The sequence below is a fragment of the Sycon ciliatum genome, chromosome 2 (genome assembly GCF_964019385.1).
Source record: "Sycon ciliatum chromosome 2, ocSycCili1.1, whole genome shotgun sequence".
In the NCBI taxonomy this organism is placed as follows: domain Eukaryota; kingdom Metazoa; phylum Porifera; class Calcarea; order Leucosolenida; family Sycettidae; genus Sycon; species Sycon ciliatum.
In genome coordinates this window covers 42,406,078-42,430,949 of record NC_088644.1, presented here as the reverse complement: position 1 = coordinate 42,430,949, position 24,872 = coordinate 42,406,078, and the positions used below count along the sequence as shown (strand labels likewise).

General features: G+C 47.2%; 1 protein-coding gene across 4 annotated transcripts in view; it reads left to right on the top strand.

The window, feature by feature from the left end:
- The first annotated feature begins 4,362 nt into the window (after positions 1-4,362).
- The window catches only part of LOC135810169 (WD repeat domain-containing protein 83-like), a 58,511-nt gene continuing 38,001 nt past the window's right edge, over positions 4,363-24,872 (top strand). Inside the window, exons 1-10 of one of the 4 annotated variants that reach the window (XM_065323641.1) lie at positions 4,363-4,604; positions 8,505-8,625; positions 9,101-9,206; positions 10,416-10,464; positions 10,817-10,853; positions 11,834-11,923; positions 12,791-12,858; positions 14,496-14,604; positions 15,694-15,808; positions 20,414-24,316. In XM_065323641.1, coding sequence (XP_065179713.1) covers positions 4,526-4,604; positions 8,505-8,625; positions 9,101-9,206; positions 10,416-10,464; positions 10,817-10,853; positions 11,834-11,923; positions 12,791-12,858; positions 14,496-14,604; positions 15,694-15,808; positions 20,414-21,007 — 1,368 coding nt within the window. In that variant the 5' untranslated portion in view covers positions 4,363-4,525 and the 3' untranslated portion in view covers positions 21,008-24,316. Of the gene's footprint in view, positions 4,605-8,504; positions 8,626-9,100; positions 9,207-10,415; positions 10,465-10,816; positions 10,854-11,833; positions 11,924-12,790; positions 12,859-14,495; positions 14,605-15,693; positions 15,809-18,066; positions 20,207-20,413; positions 24,317-24,872 lie in introns of those variants that run through there. The other 3 variants (XM_065323643.1, XM_065323642.1, XM_065323640.1) reach the window with 3 other exon arrangements.

The following is a 24,872-nucleotide window of genomic DNA, read 5'->3' as shown; positions in this document are numbered from 1 at the left end:
CTTAGTCTATCAGCCTCTCACCTGGGACATCTGATAAAGCACAGGAAATTAATAGTATCTTTACTTAACATCATGACTGTGTCTGTGGCAGTCGGGGTGCAATGTCTCAGACTCTTGGGCCGGGATGAGTTTGCATTTAACACGCACATTGTTACCATGGTTTTAAAAATGGACGCATGCATCTTGCTTGAAACCACTGGCAGTTGTCACTCCATTGGTCCTGGTTGACTGGGGAGCCTGTGACTCCCTGATTGAAACTCTTCAAAAATGTACTTTACAATGGAGTATTTACACTGAAGTACAGCCATAAATCAAACTGCCGGAAAAACCCCGACAGATGCTGACTATCGACACTGTAGTGTAGTGGAGCTGCATCTCCTGCTCCACTGCACACAGCAGGCACGTTTGTACATACCACCGCGCACCACAGTGCATGCAACCCGGCAAGGGACACTGCCACCTGACAGTTCGGAGCAAACGAGTGGATCACGATGAACAGCAGCGGCAGCACGAGTGAAACATCAGATACACGTGGGTTGATAAACTTGATATTAGCTAGGCTGGAAAATCTCAAGACCGGACTCACACCGTCCAGAGAGTACGGAATGCTTTTAAAAGTTAATTTCCAAGTGCAGGACTCGCAACAGCTCTACAACTACAAGATGACTGAGACTTGTAGACAAGCGAAGGGAAAATCCCCTGTGGCACTCAACAGTTTGGCATAATATGTAGCATTGGTTGCATGGGCTGTACACCGACATAGATCTGCGTGGCACGGTGTGATGCATCATGTATTGTACACACAGTGACGTGACGGCATTTTAGTCTCATTTCAAAAAAACTGCACAAGCTAGGCAAGATACACCATCGCGTGGACTGTAGCCACCGGACCTGACCGTAATATTCATTGTGTGTTTTCCCGCCAATCGAGACAGTTGCCCCAGGAGGGTACAGGTGTACCGAGTGCTGTTCCCTAGCTGGATGTTCAGCACAGCATCGCTTTCTATGATTGCATGGCCGGCGGGGCTGGGACGTGTTGACAGTCAGCCGCCAGGATAGACACTGGGATGGGTGCAGTGTGTTGGTCTTCAACACAAACTGAGCCGGGCAATGTTTGATACATGGCACAACTTGGCGTGCTCCTGGGTACACTGCAGTCTCAACGGCTGACCGTGAATGGATCTGTTTCAGTGCAGCACATTACTCCATGGCTGGCGTCCGTACTGGGTCACAGTAGCATAACACCAGCTTCGGACTGCAGGAATAACGGGCATAGGAGTCCTTGGACACAACACATCCCTCACAGCACCATGTGATCTCCATTAGCCCAACCCTGCAACAAGGTCAGGTGCAACAAGGCCCGACCTGCATGCCGTCGCTTGTGTGCACCGCATGTATGGCCACTGGCAGAAGCTAGAGGAAGAAACCAGTCATTCCAATCGCCTCGAAGTTTGTCAGCCTCAATCGCCAGTGCGCCTTGACGGCACCAAGTGTAGTTCTCGCTAAGCAGCAGTACAGTGTTGTAGGCAATCAGCCGGGAGAGAAATCGCCGATTGCACCTGAATGCGTGCTAGTTGTCTCTCTGTTGTGCCGGTGTCAATACACCACACTTGGGCCAGCCGGGTTCAGGGTGTTTCACGAAAACAGACACTTTTAGTGCTTATCACACGGACTGTGTCAGCATATAGCGACTGATCACCATCTAATCTGGACAGGCAACGCCAAATTGAGACAGACGGGTGAAGGCAACGGCAGCCATCATGGTCACCTATCTCGGTGCAAAAACTTCACGCGCGTTTGGTCACGCTGCATGGAGAGGCCACCGGAACCATCGTTCATGATTTGGTTGAGGCGTCTTGAGCCTGCTTGGGAAAGTCCCTTGCCGTAGGTTGTTTTCGCCTCTTTTACCTCAGCCAAACCCCGCAAATAAGCTGAGCGCAACGCACCGTTTGTATTCTGCATCACAAAGTGCATATCAAAGGCGTCCAGGAGCTTCATCTCATCTTGTTTCTCGTGCAGCCTGCCCCGGGCACAAGCAGCGTGTAACTGCCCCATCATAGCCGACTGGATGCCGTCTTCACCGGCCAGCGCTGCGTACTCTGCGCCCTGCCGATACCGCGTTGACGGCCGCAAGCCCGCCGCGTCCAGTTCACCGCTGACTCTGTGCCCGGAGTTCATGCGCCACGCCTCCAGCTTGCCAAGCTGTTTCATCCGCTGCTTGGTCAGGTGACGGCTAAAGTGGGGCAACGGCAGCTTGCTACGCTCAGGATGTGCTCCCGTCTCTTTGTCGTCACTATCGTCGCGGTCCCTGTCGTCGTCATAGTCGTCATCGGAATCAGCTTCCTCGGGTGGTTTTACTGATAGTCTCTCCAGCTCGGTTGGTATCTCCGTCTTCGTCGTGCCTCCGGTCGTTCCAGGTCTGTCATCCGTGTCCTCGTCGCCAGTAGCCAACACTTGGCCCGGGCTAATGGGGGAATCCCCTGTGGTGCCGCCGTGCTCCATGCTGATGGATGGTGATGCCATGGCCATGGTCACAGTGTGCGGCAGCAGCTCACCCGATGACTGATCATACACGTGCACGCCTGCTAGTGGTCCTACTGCTACTGCTGCTGTGAAGGTGATACTACGTAGTATGAGCAACGATAGACACGTGAAAACGCGGTGCAGAGCGCTCGATCGGGTAGGATAGTTTGTTGTATGCTTGAACACAGAAACAACTCGCTACTGTCGATGTTCTACTGGTAATGCTGTATACTGGCTCAGTGGCTGGGCGGTGGTGCGTGTACGCACGCAGTAGCCACATACGTCAGAAGACCACAGAGACTATCCTGGACAGAGTGTCACGAGCCGTGATGATTATCTCTACGAATCTTCACAACTGCCTTGTCCAATGAGTTTTATCTGTGTCCAGGAGCTATGAACTTGTACAAGTGCTCGATACCAACATGCAGTATTGATAACTCTTTTCACTTCTTATTCACCTCAGACAGGCAGAGTGTCCCGTTGACAGTGATATCAGAGGGAACAGCATCAGCAGCAGTACAGTGGTGGCTGGTCACAGCTTACGCATGACCTGAGTCAAAAAGGTTCAATGCGATGGCATTCTCCCTCCTATCATATCAATCAAGCTGGGCTGAGCACTGTTTACTTCTCTGTTCAGTGACCTGGACCCGAACTAATTACTTCTCAAGCGCTGCCTTTTCCCTGCTGCCTGTTGTATCGTCACGGTGTAACAAGCAATCATTTCACTGTTTCGCTAGTCCACACACATAACGCCTCTGCCATTCGCCACAGCACGGGTCCATCATGATCTCATGGTCAGATGCAGCAGCAGGAACCTGACTTCACTGAGTCTGTACTGAGTACTGCTCTCTGTGGCTCAGCATTAGTTCTTGCCAGCTGCAAAACTAAAAAGAGTGGTCCAGTTCAACGAGGCTCTTTGAGTTCAAAGCAAGCCGCTACAGTACAGGAGCTGTGTTCCACTCCGCTTCCCACCGTTCGAGTGGCGCACGAGCGGGGTTGAACAAGGGACTTTAGCGTTTAGGACGATGACTTGGTTGGTACTTTTAGACGCAGATACACCATGTACTACAGTATTATGATGTCGATGTCTGCTCGCTACACGTACACCCAGGTCCAGGACACCAGAATTGTAGGTACAGTCAACTTCGCTTATAACGACATTCGGCGGGGCATCAAAAAAGTGTCCTTATTCGCGAAGTGTCGTTATACCCGAAGTCTCATTATATGTATTACAGTTGGAAGGGACTTTGCTCTGGGCATGGAAATGCTGTCGTTATTCGTGAATTGTCGTTATATCCGCAGTCGTTATAAGCGAAGTTGACTGTATCGACGTCGCGAACTAAATCCACTCACTTTTTCGTGAGCTGAGAGGCGGCCTGAGAAAGTGAGATCTACTCCTAGATCCTGGCCTGACATCTAGCTACAGCTGTCTGAGTAGCTTCCTAATAATACTACGCATATCAGCCACAATAATGATCATCCAAATCAACATAAGAACGTCACAACTAATATTACTTTTCACTGTCAAGTGCAGCTAGTTAGTTAGCTAGCTGCACTTGTAAAGTTGTATGTTTATTAAAATTATACGGTCTGCACCTGCGCTGCAGCCAGCTAGTGCAGGCTGCAGCTAGCTAGCTGTGTGCCTGTATCACTATCACTATCACTGATTCACTGTAATCTGTATCAGTCAGCGTGCAAAGAACTCAGTGCTAGCTGCCAAGGTAAAGGTTACCATGCATACAAAAAGCTGTGCCTCATGCAAAAATGCGACACAAAAATCCTTGTTTGTCTGGAGACGCAAGCTTTTGCTGACATTGTGGCCAGGGCAGGGACTTCCCCCGCAGAATTTGAAACCAGTTTCGAGCGAGCTTGCCAAGACTGCATGAGAGAAAAATAACAAGTCAAGATTTACAATAGATGTCGGTCTGAACTCCTCATCTGTAGTAGTGCTAGTGCCGGTATGTTGCCAACGCGAAAGTGAATAATGCTGTGAGAAGGGGAGATGGCGCTGGATTTGCCATGTCATTTAGCTTGCCAGCTGGAAGGTCACCAGGGTGCCATTAGATCAGTGAGATTCAATGGTAAGAATTTTTTTACAAGTCTGCTCTGTTACTTTCTAGCAATTGTAAGGAGTTATAATACATTTTGATCGGAATTCCCAAAAGCGAGCCGGTTGTAAAAATCGGAAACTGTTGTTGTACAATCCTCTGTAGAAAAAATAAGCCATGAGGCAAGATTTGCATGCACTGCATTATGTACATGATTGTATATCCAATATAATGTACAGCTAGTACAGTGGTACAGTGGTACAGTGGTATATGTACAGTGTAGTACCAGTACACTGAAAGCAGCACTGTACTAGTGCAATGTGGTGCCGTGTTTTCCGGGATGCATGTCGCACTTTTATTTTGAAAAAAAACCCCGGCCTGAAGCATGGCCTGTGACCTATACCACATCTATGCATTTAGTCCAGACAGATGGAAAGTAGAATGTCATGTTGTGGCAGCCTCCAAGAGTACATGCAGTATAGACACACACACACACACACACACACACACACACACACACACACACACACACACACACACACACACACACACACACACACACACACACACACACACACACACACACACACACACACACACACACACACACACACACACACACACACACACACACACACACACACGCGCACGCACACACACACGCACACACACACACACACACACACACACACGTACAGTGTTGTTGGCAACAGGAATCCACTGAAATCCGACCGCTGGTTTTCATGCTCGAATGCAGCACCGATTCTAGCGGCCTCTATTTCTTGCTGCATGCTGGGTATTTACAATGTGAGAGCACCGCTCCAGGGGGCGGATTTCAGTTGCCAGCACTGCAGTCTGTAGTACATAGTGGATAAGGTTTATACAGTACGCAGATAAAGGACCTGGTAATACCGTGGAAATATGATGTGATAAGAACTCAGATGATGAGCCAAAGAAAAAATTGTAACATGGAAAAATGTAGATTGTGCACGTCTGACTGTTCAAAATCTGGTTTAGGTGATTGACTCGATCGCATAACTTGTGCCCACGTTTTTCCATGTTGCAAACATGATGCGGGGTGTCTTTTCTTCCTATGGCCGGTCAGGCTTGTTGTTCGGGGTAGTGAAAGTTGAGACCGTATATCTTTGTATGAATACTGCTCCATGTGTGTGTGTGTGTGTGTGTGTGTGTGTGTGTGTGCGTGTGTGTGTGTGTGTGTGTGTGTGTGCGTGTGTGCATGTAGTAGTAGATTTGTGGTAGATTTTATTATTTTAATCGGCAAGTCCCTACAGACGTTGCCGTCTTGTTACAGGGAACCCTAAGTGCTCCTGACAGAGCGCAATGAAAATGGATACGTGCTCAACTTGATGACACGTCACAGGCAGAGAATGAGGCAATGCACACATGCATGAGCTTTTCGCTGGGTTAGAGCCCGCCATGTCCGCTGCCAAACCAACGTCGCACCCCGACACAGATTGCCATAAGACCTGAGCGATCTCCTCATCAGTCATTGCTTCCCCCCCCGGGCCTTGAGCATGGTGGTGTACCTGGGAAGCGTACAGCGAATGTTGTGTTGCCGGAGCTTACGGAATGTAGGCCACACATCGTTACGTTTGCACTGCTCGTCACGGGCCAGGTCATGTGACACGTTAACGTGTCTGTCGCCAAGCGCGGCCTGATGTTTGTTTCGCATCAGGTGACCTTTACCTGCTCTTGATAGGTGGACGGGTTTGCTAGGCGCTGATGTATCCTTGGCCGTCCGATCCCTCGGTTTGCCCAGTCTATCGGCGCTGAGCACATCCCGCGGTGGAGCCCATCTGGGATCAGTCCGTGTACTGTGTGCACCAGCTGGGCAGATGTTTCTGAAACATTTTCTGGCGCGTCTCCCAGAATGACGATATCGGCCCGAGCCATGCGCTCAGCCTGCTCCTGAATGCATGCGTGAGCCATATTTGGTATCGATTGCGCAATGTCCCCAAATCTAGCAGACAGCTTGGTGACATCCTTCTTGATGCCGGAAATGGCAGATTCCCCGCCAGATGACATTCCACCAGTCAATGAGGTCCCTGAAACACACCGGGAAACTTCACTCGCCAGTTTCTTGTTGGAGGTACGGAGCTCGTTTATTTCTCTCTCAGCCTTGGCGAGACGATCCTCAGCACTGGACAGTTGCTTGTCAAACGTTGTCAGTAGTTCGGTCGCGGTGGTCGCCATGTCCTCCCGAAACTCCTTGGCAAACGTTTTTAGGAACTGCATAACTTTGTCCAAAGGGGCTGTGCCGCCAGATTTGTCCGACAGGCGAGCAGTTTTCGTCACGGCAATTGGCCGCACGGTGACCGTGTTGCTTGAAAGCTGGTCCTCCATTAAACTTTCCACCGGGCTCGCTGGTTTGGCTTTACACCCAGCTACTCGTCCCATGTTCTGCATGGGTGTTGGTGGTATGGCGTCTGGACTACTTTACGTTTGTCCACTATCTGCCGCGTGCAGGCTACATGTGAACACTTGCACATGGGTCTGAGCGGCTTCAGACCTTTGCCATACAAATTCAGTCAGGCTTTGTTCAGTACAAGGTTTGCCGAGGTTGCCGACAAACACTACTGCTCTCTTCTTCTTTGATTGTTCCGCTGCAACTAGCTGCCAGCTATCATCCTCTGTGTCTGCGATGGTGATCTTGTTCTTGTGGCTGGTGGACTGACTCCTGTTTGTTTGCTGGCGAGTGTCGCTGGGACTTTGAACCTCGCTGGGGGGGGGGGGGGGGGGGGGGGACGCTACGAGATTGATCTATCATATGAGCTGGGCTAGCACCACTGGGGTGTACTACTACCGGTACCAAGAGTCCATAACCCCCAGAGTATGCAACGCGCGACAGGGTCTTGTCACGACTCGTTCTCAACATTACGTCATTTTCATGTAGCGAATGTCGCGGCCTGCACGCGCAGCTACATGAAAATGACGTAATGTTGAAAACGAGTCGTGACAGAGATTTGTGTGGCGTTGCACACTCTGGGGGTTATGGACTCTTACTGGTACTACTAGACCTTTTGGCTACGGGAAAGTGAACCCCGTACGACTCGAACTGTGCTCCCTGGCTTTGCGAGAACGATCCGGCTGCAGTGAGGCATGGCAACAGTGGCGGGCTCCATCAACATCAACGGGCTCAAATCTTTTTGTAATTCTCTTGCTTGGGCTGCGAGCTCATCAGTTCGCCGATTTAGACGCGCCTCCCGGTTTCTTGACTCACTGACGTATGCCGTGATTGTCTGCAACAGGGTTAGGATGGCCTGCTCAATGCCGGGGAGGCTGCAGAGCGGTTTCAGCATTTCGGCTGACTGCTCGCCCATGGCGAGACGAATGGAAAAGAAATTGGGGAAAATCCACTAGCACTACACTACACTGCCATACCAAAAGCCTCTTGTACGGGCAAAAAAATAGGTCGTGAAATCGATAGTGATGAAAAACAACGCAAAGAAAAGAGCAAGCAGAACACCAATGATGCGCCTAACCAGCCAGGGTAGTTAGAGCACATTAAACTTTAAAAAGACACCAAGACAGCATGGATGTATAACAGCAAACCACATTGTGCACATAACGTTACTACTGCCTACTACTGCTTGCTAGCTACTGCAGCCTCCAGACCGGCCTGATGCCGGCTGGGCTGCCAAAACTACGAAATGGCGAAAAACTACGGAGTTGCGAAAGTCCCAACTGGCCTCTTCCTGTACAACAGTTTATCCCTGTCAGGAGATCCTAACCTCTCACCACCAGCATGGAGTGGGAGGTTACTCGCCTGAGAAAACTCTTAACTGCACTCGATATACTTACATGTGTGTGTGTGTGTGTGTGTGTGTGTGTGTGTGTGTGTGTGTGTGTGTGTGTGTGTGTGTGCATGTGCGTGCGTGTGTATGTGCATGTGCGTGTGTGTATTTTGCTCAGTATCTGGCGAGTACTGTCTTAGCGGTGGCTCGGACAAGTCTCTGCGTCTGTGGAATCCCCACACCGGATTTCCCATCAAGTCATACATTGGACATGGACAAGAAGTCCTGGATGCTGTCTCGTGAGTAGTTCACTGCATTGCATTCTCTTGCGCAGTGTGGGCACGGAAGGTTTATGCTTACCTTAGCTATCAACTGCAACTCGTACGGACAGAAAACCATTACAATTCAGAGCTTCAAGCTTTTGCTGTCTTGTGGCATGTACGCTGTTTGTGTGTTTTGCAGTACTGGATACATGCTTGGTGACAGGCAATCCATCAAATGAGTCAGCTTCGTGTTGTAGTGAACAGTCCAGTGGGATTGCAGTGCTAGTTAAGTTGCATATATCCCACCGATCCTGTGTCAAGGATATTGGATTTCACCGGATCATCCCGTGATATAGCTTTGGTTGTGCTTTGTGCTGTGTGTGTGTGTGTGTGTGTGTGCGTGCGTGCATGTGTGTGTGTGCGTGCATGTGTGCACGCGTGTGCGAGCACGTTTGTACGTGCATGTCTGTGTGTTTTGGCGATGGTGGCGGTGCTGTATCCATGGTGCTAGGTCTGTGGGCAACACTCACATTGGATCATGCGGTGCCGACAAGTTAGTCATCTACTGGGATGTTTCTACCGGCGAAGCTGTTCGCAAATACCGCTCTCACACCGGCGTAAGTCCTGCAGTCTGGCAATGCGTATACTCTAATTTCAGACATTTTCGGTGCTCAATATTTTCGGTATGAGGGCAAAAGGCCAGGTTAGGTGAACAGAAATTTTAGATACAGAGAGACAGTTCCCTATTGGGTTATGTGTGTTAGTGTTTGTTCGGTGTATTGAAACTTTAGGTATGAAACAGATGCACCGAAAGTACCCAAAATAAAAGTACATTGAAAATTTGTGAAATTACAGTATTGAATGGGTGACTGGTTGGTTGATTTTCCGCAATGCGTGGATTGCAGCTGAGTGATGTAGTGAAGGTAGTGCGCCGCACATCTGGCCCGTGGGAAAGAGATCACGGTTGCAAACTCGTGTTATCGAGCATAGTTGATCTGGTTATGGTTTGCTTTCTGGCGGAAAAGGAGATTTTGGTGCACTCTGCGCACACCTGGAGCATAATACACTCCGCTAGAGGGTCACACTCGAACAATTTAACGGCGAAGTTGAGCGGCAGAGGCAGCATGATGTCGAAATAGCACAGTGTGCCGCCGAAAAGCACTCACCCCCCCCCCCCCGGACTTTCCCGAATGCTAGTGTAGTAATACAGAGATGAAGTTTGTACTGGTCATCTTCCCAATGTCCAACTTCAATCAACTCCCATTGTGTTCCAGTTACTGTAAAAGCAGAACTTTTCGGCGGGGTTTTATTTTCGGTAACTTCGGTGCCGAAAATTTTACCGAAAATAAAGACGCACTGAAAATTTCGGCACTAGCACTAGTACATTACCTGGAAAACGGGTTTACCCAAAATTTCTCTCCGCCGATTTTGGAGAATACCGAAAATACATGTATTACACTACCAAAAATTTCTGCATTTACAGCAGTCAGTACCTCAAGGTAGCATGGTCTGTGGCACTTCCAGCTGATCACGTCAGCGTTTCCATGAACGGCTGGCTGGTGCTGCAGGAAGCTCTTTCCCTTCTTCTTGGCCATCAACATTCTTGATTGTTACCTTGAAGGCAGCTGCCTTCTTTTTGTCTGCGTGTCGTCTCCTGTTGGTGATGGCGTTAGGGCTTCTTTGTGCACCGCAGTCGGCATCAATTGGCACATTGCTGTCGTCTGACGAGTCAGACGGTGGTGACGACTTCCACGAATCTACGTGTGTTTGTGTGTATGTGTGCATGCATTTGTGCGTGTGCGTTATTGATCTGTGTACATTCACAGCGCGTCAATTGTGTTCAGTTCAACTCTGAAGGCACTATACTCATATCAGGTCAGTGGAACTTGGGGTTGGAAACCACCACTCTATATGCTTGTGGATGTGTGTGTGTGTGTGTGTGTGTGTGTGTGTGTGTGTGTGTGTGTGTGCATGTGTGTGTGTGCGTGCGTGCGCGGGCGGGGCGTGTGAGTGTGAGTGTGTGTGTGTGCGTGCGTGCAAGCATGTGTGTGTGTGTGTGTGTGTGTGTGTGTGTGTGTGTGTGTGTGTGTGTGTGTGTGTGCACATGTTTAGACCAGCTTCTGCCCATTATTGCTCACCATCATGGCATTGGGATGATTTCGTCACTTGAGTTTGTATGCATGACATTGTGTGTGTGTGTATCTGTGTTTCCTGGTGTTCTTTGTAGGCTCTTATGATTCGTCTGTGCGGATATTTGATTGCAAGTGAGTAGTCCATTGTACAGCCACTGATCACTGATGTCATTACTGATAGCAGTGATGATGTCATCACTGACATCATCACTAATATCAGTTGTTGTGATCATGTAAGAAAACTGTAATTGAATCGACCTTATGCCATTTGTACAGATCCACGAAATCCCGTAGAATCCCGTAGACCCGGAAGGGTGTTCATTGTGTGCTATGCATGCGCATTTGACCTTTTTAGCGTCATAATTCAATGACCAGCAATCGCTTTTCCAGCTTCTTCACTTTGGTTAGAACTAATGACTAGCTGGATCTTTGTCAGAAAAAGGTTTTCGTATGAAATGCCTCCAGACCCCATTTCTTAGTTGAAATAGCAGAAAACACAATAGGGTCCTGCACATTCAACACCCTACCGGGTCTACGGGATTCTACGGGATTTCGTGGATCTGTACAAATGGCATAAGGTCCATTGCATGTAAGGTTCATAGAGACATGATTTGTTGTGCAATTGCGTGTAGATGTCGGTATGATGTCATGCTTGAGTACATCGGAGGTCATGAGTAGATGCGGAGTAGTCAGCCCTGTATTGTGTAGAATGTAGAGTACCTGTGGGTGTGCAGTAGTTGACTGGTAACTCTGTGCTTTGCCTCATACAGATCTGTCTGACCTGTGCTTGTACATTCTGAGATATGGGATGCCGTATACAATGTTGTAGTTCTGAAATCACTCCAGTGACAGCATGTGTTTACCAGTTTTTTTTTCATTATGATCTGTACAGTGTCTTGCCGCTATGTCCAAATACAGATTTGTTGTTCTTGCAGCTGTGTAGCGTTTGCCTACATTGTACTCTCTTGTACTTGTGTGTGTGTGTGTGTGTGTGTGTGTGTGCGTGTGTGTGAGTGTACGTGTGTACGTGTGTACGTGTGTGTGTGTGTATGTGTGCGTGTGTGTGCGTGCACGCGCGTGTGTACATTCGTGCGCCGATGCACCGCCTGCAGGTCTCGCCGATTTGAACCAGTACAAGTCCTAACCGAAGCGCAGGACAGCATATCGTGTCTAGCTGTGTCTGAACATGAAATACTCGTTGGGTACGGACTGAGAGCTTTGTGTTGAAATACTTGTTTGGTACGGACTGAGAGCTGTGTGTTGTGTGATTTTCTGGAGTTGACTTTGGTCCACCTGACCAGTTTGTTCACTGGTGCACATGACTGTGTTGTTTTGTAATTTCGGAGAGTGGAAGTTTTGCTTTTGGACTTTGGTCCATACGTCCTCCTTAGTGGCCCCAAGATTTGTGATTGGTGTGGTCGACAGGTTCAAATCCGTTTCCATATGTTCAGGCTAGTACCACCCTGGTCTCCTGGATGAGCTTCTTTGCAATGTTTAACATCAATGATTGTCCTCTGTCGAAAGACGATCGAACTTGTTGTCGGCAATGAGGTTCTTTGTCAAAGTTCATTTCTTGACGAGTTTAGCAGTGTGCAGCACTTCCGTGCACAAGAGAAAATGTGCTGATATGCGAAAAGCCGCTGTGTTTGGCGAAACTAAGAGGGCATTTTGGCTCTTTACGGGTGAAGAAGCCAATCTGCATTCACTTCCATGTATGCAGGTGCCGTCTGCATTGGCATTCTCCGTAAGACTTGGGGGGGGCGGTTCTGGCATCAATTGCACACATCGATGACAGTGTGTCAAGTGGTGAACTTATAAAAGACATTAGTAATAAAATGCCCGGGTCTAGAAATTTGAGTGATTGTTTTTGTTCATATTTTAGGTTAGGGTTTTTAGCACGTGTGTTTGTATTCAGACTTGTACTTACATGTATATTGAGATTGAAGCACGTCTACTTTTGTGCATGAACGCACAGTGATGACTTTGAAATCATAGGATTTTTGTACCGGTACTTGTAGAGTGATGTGTTTTTGTGTTGATATGTTGTATGTGTTCATTTGTGTGCTCAGATCTGTAGACTGTCGTGTTCGCATCTATGATATACGTATGGGACAACTGCACAGTGACTGCATGCCAGGTTAGTGACGGTGCACACACACACACACACACACACACACACACACACACACACACACACACACACACACACACACACACACACACACACACACACACACACACACACACACACATTTGGACCTTTGGAAAGCCCATCGCCGAAGCGATGATAGCTGTTAGGCGAGGCAGTAGTTCTTGTGTCGGGATAAGTCATTCAGACGGCGAAAGGCGCGGCCGCAGACACAGACGAACACTCTTGATTGGGGCTGGCTTGGTGGCTTGCGATGGCTAAGCTCGCGCCAGTCCCTTCGGTCCTGAGCAAGATGGTACCATTGCGCCTCCGGGATACCGGTCGCACGGAGGTCTGAAGCTGCCACATCTCTCCAACGACGCTTGGGTTCATGGCAGGGCCGCGTGTTGGTGCCCTCCGCAAACAGGGTCTGCTTTGGCAACCTGGTGTCGTCCATCCTTGCGAGGTGACCAAGCCATCCTAGGCGATTTGCACGAATGGACTCCTCCAGCGAGGCTGACATGCCGCTGCGCTGGACCTGGACACTGAAGGTACCCCTCCTGCACAGGTTGGACACGTTCCATTGGCAGTGTGTTCGCACGATTCTGAGTGTTACTCGAGGCCAGCAGTGGCAGGTACATCTGTCAAGTGAAGACACACACACACGTACACACACACACACGCACACACGTACACACACTTGCTGTGTGACAGCTATCAAAACAGCAAAATTGAAATCTGAGCAAACCGCCCACTTATATACAGAATAGGAGATATTCCGACATTGTCCCTAGTTACAAACAGGGCTGGTGGAGACAGCTCGAAGCAGAGTGCTCAATGCACTAATGTGCAGAGCTGTATACACATACAACGGAGGCGAAGGGCTGTGCAGCTGTAACTTCACGCATCTCAGTGATGGTCAGACCGAATGCCGCTGTCTGAATGACGCTGTCCGAATGCCCCTGTCTGATGATCGCTGAGATCGCTGAGATGTGTGAAACTTGGAGTTGCAGCTCCATAGCCCTTCACCTCTGTTGTTTGTATTGTCAATAGTTAAGTTTTTTTTCCTTTGCTAACCTGTAGCTATTGATTTGAGGACATCTCTCAGTTTGGTTATCACTGTGCATGCACCGTGCTTGTGAATGTGGCGATGATTGAAGTAGAGTCACAAATATGTTCAAGCGTTAATTTACTGAGACCTCTACAAGACGAATTGCAAGGGACTGAACAAGTTTGTTTGTATTATCCGGATTTCTTATCTAGATCTGACCTATCAGTTGCTGTACAATATCATATGGATTGTATTAATGTGTGAACGTGCATGCTGTGACACATGTAAAAGCGTTTTTTTCCATGCCATACCTGAATCGGTGTCTGCCAATTGAAGAGACAAGTAAAATTAAAATGAGAGCTCTGATAGCTGCCTGTTATTGCCAAGACATGTAATCCTATCAGTGCGTTGCTGCATCTCCTCACTCTACTGCAGTCGAGTTTTGATTCAAGTGTTTTCTTGTGCTTTGTGACTGCTGATGAGCGCGTTTACATTCTTCATTTCAATATTATGATTTTTGTCTCCTCGTCGATTATCTACTAAGACTACTATGCGTGTGTGTGTGTGTGTGTGTGTGTGTGTGTGTTTATTGCAGAGTCGGTGACGAGTGTAAGCTTTACACGTGATGGTCAGTGTGTGTTGGTATCTAGCCTGGACAGCACTATGCGATTAGTCGACAAAGCCACTGGACAAGTTCTCTGCAGGTACGCTGATGCTGGTGGTGGTGCTGCTGCTGGTGATGTTGTTCTCACATGCTGCTGTTCACACATGCTGATGTTTTCTCTGCAACCGTGCTTGGTTTCGTTTTACTTTAAATTATTCAACGCAGCAAATAAAGCGAGTTACGCATTCGACACACACATCGTTCGCAAGGGTTAGGCATGCTTGAACGTTGAACATGTGTGCGTTGAATGTGCAACTCGTTTTATTTATTGCAGGGATGAATTTATCCTGTATCGCATCGCAGTTTGCGATGCAAAATCGATCTACTGCTACTCAAAAGCCACCGTGACTCGCAGAAAACTGCAATACAATCATACAGACTATCTATGCCTAGCATGGGCTGTCAAGTAACATGCATACAGTGCAATGTATGTGGTACAGGCACTCTCAGTCTGCGGGCACATGCAACATTCAATCGGGTTTTTTCCAAATGGGCTTTCAGGCATCACTCTCACGAAGGACAATGTGTAAACACCCAACCTTCAAAGAAAAATGCTAATCAAACTCAAAGACTGCTATACAAAAATATGACAATAAATTCATCCCTGTATTGCGTTGATTTCATTCCTGTCTCCATGAAAACTGTTTAGATTATTCAGCGATGTTTAGCATGCCACCTGCTTGCGTACAAGTGACAGAAATACAGAAACATTTGATGTTTTACTTGGTTTCTGGTTTCACCCTGAACACTGGCCATGCCCAAAACTTGATGAACCTCGAGAAGAATCATTGGCAAAATTGTTAGCAACAAAAAGAGTAAAAGACTGTGCAGTTTGAGACCTGCTGTTTTGTGTTTCCACCTGTGTATGTGGATGTGGGTGTGTCTGTCTGTCTGTCTGTCTGTCTGTCTGCCTGTGTATGTATTTGTATTTGTATTTATTCAACATTTCCTGGCTCGTCAAACGACCGCCAATGACAAATGAATGTGAAATGAAGGGTGATAGCAAACCACGGCATGTATGTGTGTATGCATGTGTGTACGCATGTGCATGTATGTGTGTGTGGTGTGCGTGTGGGTGTGTGGTGTATATGTGTATATGTGTATATGTGTCTATGTGTTGTGGACATAGCTACACAGGTCACAAGAATAGCAAGTACAGCATTGACAACTGCCTCTCCGCCAAGGACACGCACGTCATCAGCGGTTCCGAGGATGGACGGATCTGCTTCTGGGATTTGGTTGAGGTGCGTGTGTTCAACGGTGTTTACATGACTGTATGCATCTATACATGTTGTATGATCTGCTGCCCATCAAGGCCTGCATGACACACAGGGAAAAAATGTCACGTACATATCGTGAAAAACTACTAAATCCGGTAGGACAGCGTTCGTGCGCTTACCTCTACCATCTACCTCTATCGGTAGACTGACTCTACTCTACCAGGTAGCTAAAAATGAACGCAACCTTAGTCTGCATGACACAGAGGCTGAGTCTTGCAGTCTTGCCTAGTTCACACAGGCAGTGATGAGTGCATGTTTGTATCCTCCACAGGCAGACTACACATACACGTATATTGTTAGTCACCAGGTTGAGTAACAGTTAGAAAGGAATAGTATAATTATAGTGAGTTTGACTGTCCAATTCCTAAGAATACCAATCTCACATGTATTCTCACCAATCACCTTAAGATTACGTCACAGATTACTAGTAGCCGGGATGACCTGGTGTGTGTGTGTGTGTGCTGTGAACACAATCATGTTCATATTTACAAACACGATGTGTTTGTGCACATACATGTACAGGAGAAGAAACAAAGAAATGGTCCACTTGCACCTTGTTTTTCTAAGATGTTTTCTTGCAAGAAAGCAATTCCCAATTAATAAGTATCGTCGAAGTCGCACCAAACTCTTCTTCACATTTAAGAAAGCAATTGTCGCATGCATAGTTGCAATCAAACAAGAAACGTTTTTTGTTTACAGCTAGATGCAGGGTAGAGAACTACATAATGGCAGTGTTGCTGGTGATGCAAGTGCCTAGAGGATGTGTGTGTCAGCCCGTGTGCTGGATAGGCTAGTCGTGTCATAGCACAAAGGCAGTCGGCGCGAAACACACGAGCGCTAACGCTACCTGCCAACAATGAGTGTGGGTAGTTATGTAGCGACCCTACTGCCATGGTGCCAGTCTCACTCACTAGCCGGCCCAGACATATTCGCACGCGCAACAAACTTTCTCTTTGCTCTCAATTAAACAGCACCTGTAGACAATGTGGCCCTCTCCATGGCAGTTGTAATTTCTTAGGCCCCAGGGGTGGCATGGTATGTCCGGGAAAACATCTGTCTCCACGTGTACAGATATGACCTCTGCCACCTTGGCTTGGGTGCCCAAACGTTGAGCCTGCTAGCTTGCCTCGCTGCAATATCATGCAAGCAGAGTGGCTATGCGTTGTTCTAGAGTTCTCTACCGTGCTAGTACAATCATTACCGACAATCACCTGTGACGTCATCACTGTGACATCACATAATTATGACATCATATGTGGCACACATGACATCATCAATCCTGCCATAGACCATGTCTGTGTCCTGACATGCTGTGTTCGATGTTGGCCGGTATGGTGCACGGCAAAACTGTGAAAAATGTCAGCTTGTTCAAAGTCATTATTGTAGACTCTAGTGGAGAGCCAAGGATCATAAATTCATAATTAAATTTTAATAGAGAAGATCAAAGGTTTACAAGCTATCCATTGTTGTCAAACAGTGACATAACCGCGTACTGGTGAGTCAGAACATGCAACAGTTGACATAATACTGACAAGTTGTTCTGACAAGTTGTTCTGACATTCAACACCATGACGTTTAGCTCCAGCACATCTCAAATGATGTGCAAGCCAACAAACAGCCTTTGATTTGTAAGGCTCTAAGTTACCATGTCTATAGTGCTTGCCAAGTCACTAGTGTAAGTAACACCACTCCTCTGCAGTGAGATAGCCAGTGGGTTACTGTAGTGATATCTAGTTTGTGCGATGTTGCATTCCACTGTGGATCACGTTCACATGTAGCCATGTGAGAAATTCCCTATGTGGCTATGTCATTACTGGTGACATTGTCACCAACATCAGCAATGACATCATCTACAACACCATGTGTGATGTCATCTATGGCATCACCAGTGAGATTAGTATCACGACCAACCGTGCCAATGATGTCATCTATCTCACCAGTGACATCATAATATATGACATGACTAGTGAGACTGTACTAGCATTTAGTACCACCAACCTTGCCAATGATGTCATCAATCTCATCAGTGATATCATCTATGGCGCTGGTAGTGACATGTTCATAGTGAATAAGATTGAGGTTAATATGTTTAAATATGGCTTGTGAATTCAAGCAGTGTGAGTTAGGACAAATCTAACACCCAACACCACTGCTCTACTACTCTGCTGTGCTAGCATGTGAAAAGTTTGAAGTCTGAAATTTTTCTTTTGTGGTGAAAAAAGGAGGACAACGTGTTGTAAACGAGTTATGACTAACTGTCCACCAACGTAACCAGATCCTATACAGTCAGCGATTGCGACAAAATGGCACGAAACTGACAAGGAGTACTGAGACATTCGGCGACCTGACACCTAGCTCCAACACTTCACCAAGGCGCAAACCAACAACCTTCCAACTTGGAAGGCTCAGGCTCAGGTTTTTTCACCATAATTTAATTGGCTCACCATCCGAGTTAAATTTTTCTTTTGTATGAATCTTAATTCTACTGTGTCCTTTCTGGCGGTGTTCAAGGAGTTTTGGTTTGGAGTTTTTTCTTCTTCTTTTCTTTTCCCCTTTTCGTAAACATTGCTGTTGCCATTCACACTTTTATCCTTCCATTTTGCTGTGAAAACCTTTGTTCAATTCTTGAATTCTTTGCTTTCCTTGCTCTCCGTGCATTCATATCATCATTGCTTTGTGCGTTCAATAAAGCATCGTTTAGCATGTAAGCCAGTACTTAAGTACTGGTTTAGTTGTACTCGTGTGGTGATGGTAGGTATTGAGGAGAACTGTGTGGTCGGTGTGCTTGTTGGAGTTGGGAAGTGTGACTGTTATCACCAAGTTGTTTTATTAAAGTGTTTGTGCTCTCAATGAGTTGTGAAGTGGTAATGCTATCACCAAGTTGGTGAGTGTTGGTGCTCTCATTGAGTTGTTAAGTGCTAGTGCCATCAGCCGTGGTGGGCATCATGCCAGCACCCCGTACTGATCATAACTGTATGACGTGTGCTGCTATAGACCTTAGATCAGAGTGTGACTGTCAAGCAGCGGGAGCGTCTGTGTGTGGCCAATGGGTGTCCATTACGACATGGACCAGCTGTGCTGCAGTTTGTGTGACAACTAGTTGTGTGAGGCTTCGGCGTGCTGATCTGACCGGTTACGCTGTATCGACTCTTGTATCGACTCCAGTTCAGTAGTGTGTGTGTGTGTGTGTGTGTGTGTGTGTGTGTGTGTGTGTGTGTGTGCGCGTGCGTGCGGGCGTGAGCAGATTCCTGAAACACGATGAGTACTTCACCAGGCTCTAGTCCGCCACGTCTGCCACTCTACCCACTCTCTGGTGGTCAGTCCGCAAGGGAGCATGCAGCCCACGACCCACTCTCTGCTGGCCAGTCCATACAGCATGCAGCCCACGACCCACTCTCTGCTGGCCAGTCCCTACGGCATGCAGTCCACAACATGGCTGTGGCACTCCGTCAATGTTTTCACTATGGTCAGCACAGCCATGCTGGCCGAGCCAGACTGATGGAGGAAGAGGGCGAAGACGAGGACGCTGACGAAGACGAGGACGAAGGCTCGTCCGTCAGTGCGCTGTGCTTTCAGCCGTCGTGTCCCGGTTGGCTGTTGTCTTGCTTGTGCTGTTGCTGTTGCTGCGATCGATGTGCACGTCTTGGCAACACCCACCAGCTCGTCTCCGCTCAGTATGATGTTGACGATGATGTCGCCATGGAGATTCCCAGCATGGCTGGAATGCCATGCTCTGCTGCCCTGGATAAAGAGCCGTGCGGTCACGTCAAGGATGCCAGTGCTGCTAAGGGGTCATCTTCTAGCTTGGCTGCTGCTGCTGCTGCTATTGCCGGACAAGAGCAAGCTAGTTTGGAAATGCTGGAGGCCCCACGTGGCCGTGTGCAAGACCTACCGGATGTTATCGAAGAGCAACCAATGCCGCTTGCTGCTAGTACTTCGAGTACGTTGGGGGCTGCCGGCTTGTATGACGGTGAAATGTGGCTGCCAGCGGCAGCTAGTGCTGCTGCTGCTGCTGCTTTGGCTGTTGGTGCACTGGCTGTTGATGGCTACCGCGGCGACTCACAGGACCAGGGTGTCGGTATGCACGTTTCCGATGGAGCGCGTGATGCTCAATGGGATGCAACCTTTGCCGCTGAAGGAATATGTTCGAGTGTTGGTCGTGGTGTTGGTGGTGTCGATGATGCTGGCTCGTTTAATCTGCGCTCCGGACAGTCTACGTCTGAAAAAATGCTTAAAGCCAGTGACGGGTTTGGGTCTGACGAAACGCTAAAAGCCGAGGACAAGAAGAAGGTACTTTCATCCACAGCTTCAGCAAACAGGGAGAGCAGCAGCACCACCAGCAGTGCTAGTGTTAGACCGAGGGTAAGGACTATTGCGAGTGCTGACTTTAGAATTAGATGTGCCGCTTTACTAATATCAACTTCTGAACTGTAACATGGAAATTGCGGGCACGAGTCACCTGAGTTCTTAACTTCTGAACTGTAACATGGAAATTGCGGGCACAAGTCATCTGAGTTCTTAACTTCTGAACTGATTGCCAATATGACCTTTACACTTTCACTACCTCAGGCCTCTCCCACACGAGAGTGTACGCCGTCAGACAGGATCAACAGCAGCACCGACACTGGGCCTCAAGTTGCTATGGTACCGGACTCTCAAGTTGCTATGGTACCGGACTCGAGCTTTATGAAGGCAACTGGTGGACTGTCCGACCCTAGCTACGTAACCTCATCACATGCAGCAGCAGTGCACGGCGGTATGGGCAATGAGCAGGATGTCCTGGACGATGGCGATGAGGATACGGAGATGGACGACGTTCTAACTGACCTCCGTTCTCATACTGTACGACAACAACAACGACGACGACGGCGACGACGACGCGCCAAGGTGCTCAACACAGCTGTTACCACCACCACCACCACCACAGCTGCCGCTGCTGTGACTCCGAGCACGGACAGTGCTAGTTCAGCAGTGAGGCGATTGTCATATCCAGTAAAATACCCGGCAACATCAGCAGCAGCAACAGACTACCCGGAGTGCGTCTGTGCTGCTGAGGACACTCCTACGCAAACCGATTGCTGTCCTAGCGATAATGACCGCGATGATACGCCTGGATGTCCGTCATGTTATCTGGTTATGAGCCGCCGTAACTCTCAACTGTGAACCGCCGACGTTGTCGAAACGATGATGATGATGATGGCAACAACAATAACAACAACAACAACAACAACAACAACAACAACAACAACAACAACAACAACAACAACAACAACAACAACAAACATGATCCTATACCCAAGCGTTATTTTGCAGGGCACCAGAAATTGTATCACGTCCATAGTGTTCTGTTCATGTGCGATGGTCAACATGCCAGATGTACATGCCAGATGTCTTCTTTCTTATCTCTAGTATGCACATACACGATGTTTGGCCATTGGTTTGGTTTTCGCTGATCCTTTCTTTCATCATGATTCTTGCATCAACATTAAGTTGTCGCTGATCCAGTCTCTCATCATGATTCTCCCATCAGCAGTAAGTTGTCGCTGATCCTGTCTTTCACAATGATTCTTGCATCAACTGTATTGTGTATATGACTGTTTTCTCTGGGTGCACTGTATTGGAGTTGTTACTCGTTGATGTTCGCCGCGTATTCGTGTTTGATTTCTTGATAGCCAGCTTGTGGCAGTGGTGACGTTGTTACTGATTGCTATACATAATGTATGGAGTAATGAGCTTGTGGCAGTGGTGACGTTGTTACTGATTGCTATACATAATGTATGGAGTAATGAGCTTGTGGCAGTGGTGACGTTGTTACTGATTGCTATACATAATGTATGGAGTAATGAGCTTGTGGCAGTGGTGACGTTGTTACTGATTGCTATACATAATGTATGGAGTAATGAGCTTGTGGCAGTGGTGACGTTGTTACTGATTGCTATACATAATGTATGGAGTAATGAGCTTGTGGCAGTGGTGACGTTGTTACTGATTGCTATACATAATGTATGGAGTAATGAGCTTGTGGCAGTGGTGACGTTGTTACTGATTGCTATACATAATGTATAATGTATAATGTATAATGTATAATGTATGGAGTAATGATTTGTTTTAAAGTGTGTGTTGGCTGCACCAGTGTTAGCCCTGTATGCAGTGGTGCAGCTTTATGTCACTGAACCGGAACTAGTTACCGCACTCCCATGATTGTAGAACTGTGTTGAGGGACAGACGAGGTGTGTGTGTGTGTGTGTGTGTGTGTGTGTGTGTTCTGTACCGCTAAACCTTGAGATCTTTAAGTGTGTATAACTGTAGAAGGCAGCGCTCCAGCATAAAGTTCCGCTGCAACCGTCTCACAATCCTGAATGTTACATTACACTGCCCAATAGGGGTGAAACGTCGAGTCGATTAGTCGTCTGGTCTGGCCAGTCAATAGAAGGAAAGCCCTTATCAACTCGCACATACATGTATGTAAAAAAATATGTGTATAAATGCCCACTGGTCCTGGGAATTCAGGCCATGCACTGCGAAGTACACTTGGCACATGAAGACATTTCGCTTTTAAAATTAACACATAGCCGAGTGCATAAGCAAAAGCGGTGCAAAACACATTCCGCATGGGTTCGTTTGAATGTGTATACCTACTATGTGCTCATACTGTTCTTCTGTTTGCTTGTGTGTGGGTGTGTGGGTGGGTGACCATGCATGTGCACGTATGCAGGCGTAAATATGCTGTGCTTGTGTCCATGTGCGAGGGCAATGTCAGTCGATAACCAGTCGATAGTCAGTCGATAGAATTAGTTCTAGTCGATAAGGAATTCGGGTGTGTCGTTTCACCCCTAGTACCCAGTCATGTACCCGTGCCTGTGATTGGAATTGTCACTTTCCAAGTTGTGCAGCTAGTGGATCGTCACATTGCACTCTATGATGAGAGCGTCAGCCATGGATCATTCGTCATCTTGTACTGAGTCTGAGATTGTTCCTCAGAGCTATCAGCGTATGGTGGCCTTCCTTCAACCTCCCCCATGGCACGTTTGGGTGGGAAATTGTCGCCTGGTACTGTTGATGTGTTTCACAGTAACAGGTGTAAGTTTCTCTCGTTTCTTTTCTCAGTTGTAAGCATGTAGTTAAGTGATGTCTTGTGATGTTCATCAGTATGTTACCTGTTCAGTCAAGAAAGGATCTGATCTCTTTCTGCTAACATCCTGTCCGTGTCTGTACCGAAACCACTTCAAGGAGAGCTGCTGGAGGCACTGGTTGTTTGGAGATTGTCTGCTGCTGCTGCTGCTGCTGCTGCTGCTGTCAAGTCACTGTGCCTAGTACTGTGCTACTGTCAAGTCACTGCTTGTCTTACTCTGCTGCTGGGACTCGGTGTCAAGGTTAGCCCGACAGCCTCAAGCTCTGCTCGTATTTGCTGATACCCATCACATTGATGTTCAAGACTATGGACATCTTCGGCGTTATTCGGAGCGCATGGCAACGATGTCTTGACTGGTATTGTAGGCATTGTATGTGCCTTGATCTGGATCAAGAGAACGTCTTTGAAGATGACGTCCTAAGAGACCTGAACTATAATATAGAGTCGTAGAGTCGTAGTCTATAATAGACCTGGACTATAACGTTAATATAGTAACAGAGTCGTAGTCTGTAATAGCCCTGGACTATCATATAGAGTCGTAGTCTATAATAGACCTGGACTATAATATGGAGTAATAGAGTCGTAATCTTAGAAAACTATATTATAGCTTTCTAAGATTACGACTCTATTACTAATTATTGTTAAAAATATTAGCTTCTTCTACTGAAGTAGTACTGGTATTTGTATATTCTCTCATTGTGTCTCTGTGACCTCCTGCCCTGATCTTTAAGCTTCTGCTCTGTTTCTTATAGCTTCTTCCATGTTTCTTTAAGCTTCTTCCCTGTTTCTTTAAGCTTCTGGCTACGCTGGTTATTATTTTGTTCCAGGTTTGTATTTGATTGGAAGGTGCAGTTGTTCCTTTGCCCTGTGTGTGTTTGTATGTCTGTGTTTGTTTGTTTGTTTGTATGTCTGTGTTTAGACTGTCTGTCTGTCTGTCCAGTATGCGCTGGTCTAATGCCGACGCACATTGCTTTTTGTGGCAATAGTGTACTCTGAGCTGACAATAGTGTACTCTGAGTTGACAATGGTGTACTCTGAGCTGACAATAGTGTACTCTTGAGCTGACAATAGTGTACTCTGAGCTGACAATAGTGTACTCTTTTTGTGACAATAGTGTACTCGCTTGTATTGTATAACTGTGTTTACTGCGTTCCTGGTTTCGTTTCCTTTAATCATCTCTTTAATTCTTGCCTTTACCCCATTAATCCCTCACATAATATTATCTTAACTTTATTATTATTATTTTCTCACCCCTCTACTCTGTTATCGTCCCTCTTTAATAAGAGTTGTGTTCATCACTGTTGAGGCTTCCGATGGAAAATAAAAGAATACTACTCTTGCTACTGCTACTACAGGTGGAATCCTGATAATTCGAATACGGCTTAATTCGAACATACCGCTTAATTAGAAGTTTTTCCAGGACCGATTTCTATCAATACGATTCCCACATAAAAAATTCTGATAATTCGAACCTCGAACTCGACATTTAATTAGAAGTCCCACAGATTCCACTTACATAGAAAATGTGTGGGATTTGTGCTGATAATTCGAAGTTAGCAAAGTGTAATTCGAAGTTCACTGTACACTGTACTGGTCAGTTCAGTTTGCACGAGCAGGCTGTGCCGGTCAGTTCAGTGTCCGTAAAATTTGTGTGTAAGGTCCATAGCGCAACTCTGCGTGACCGTGAGAGCATTTTGACATACATATTGTGTTGTGGGTTCATGTTTGGATAATTAGAATGTCCGGATAATTAGAAGTTTTTTCCTGGCATTTTGAGGTTGGAATTATCAGGATTTCACCTGTACTACTGTAATGTACGGGGATACGCTAACGTATGGGGATACGCTAACGTATGGGGATACAGTACGGGGATATGCTAACGTACGGGAATACAGT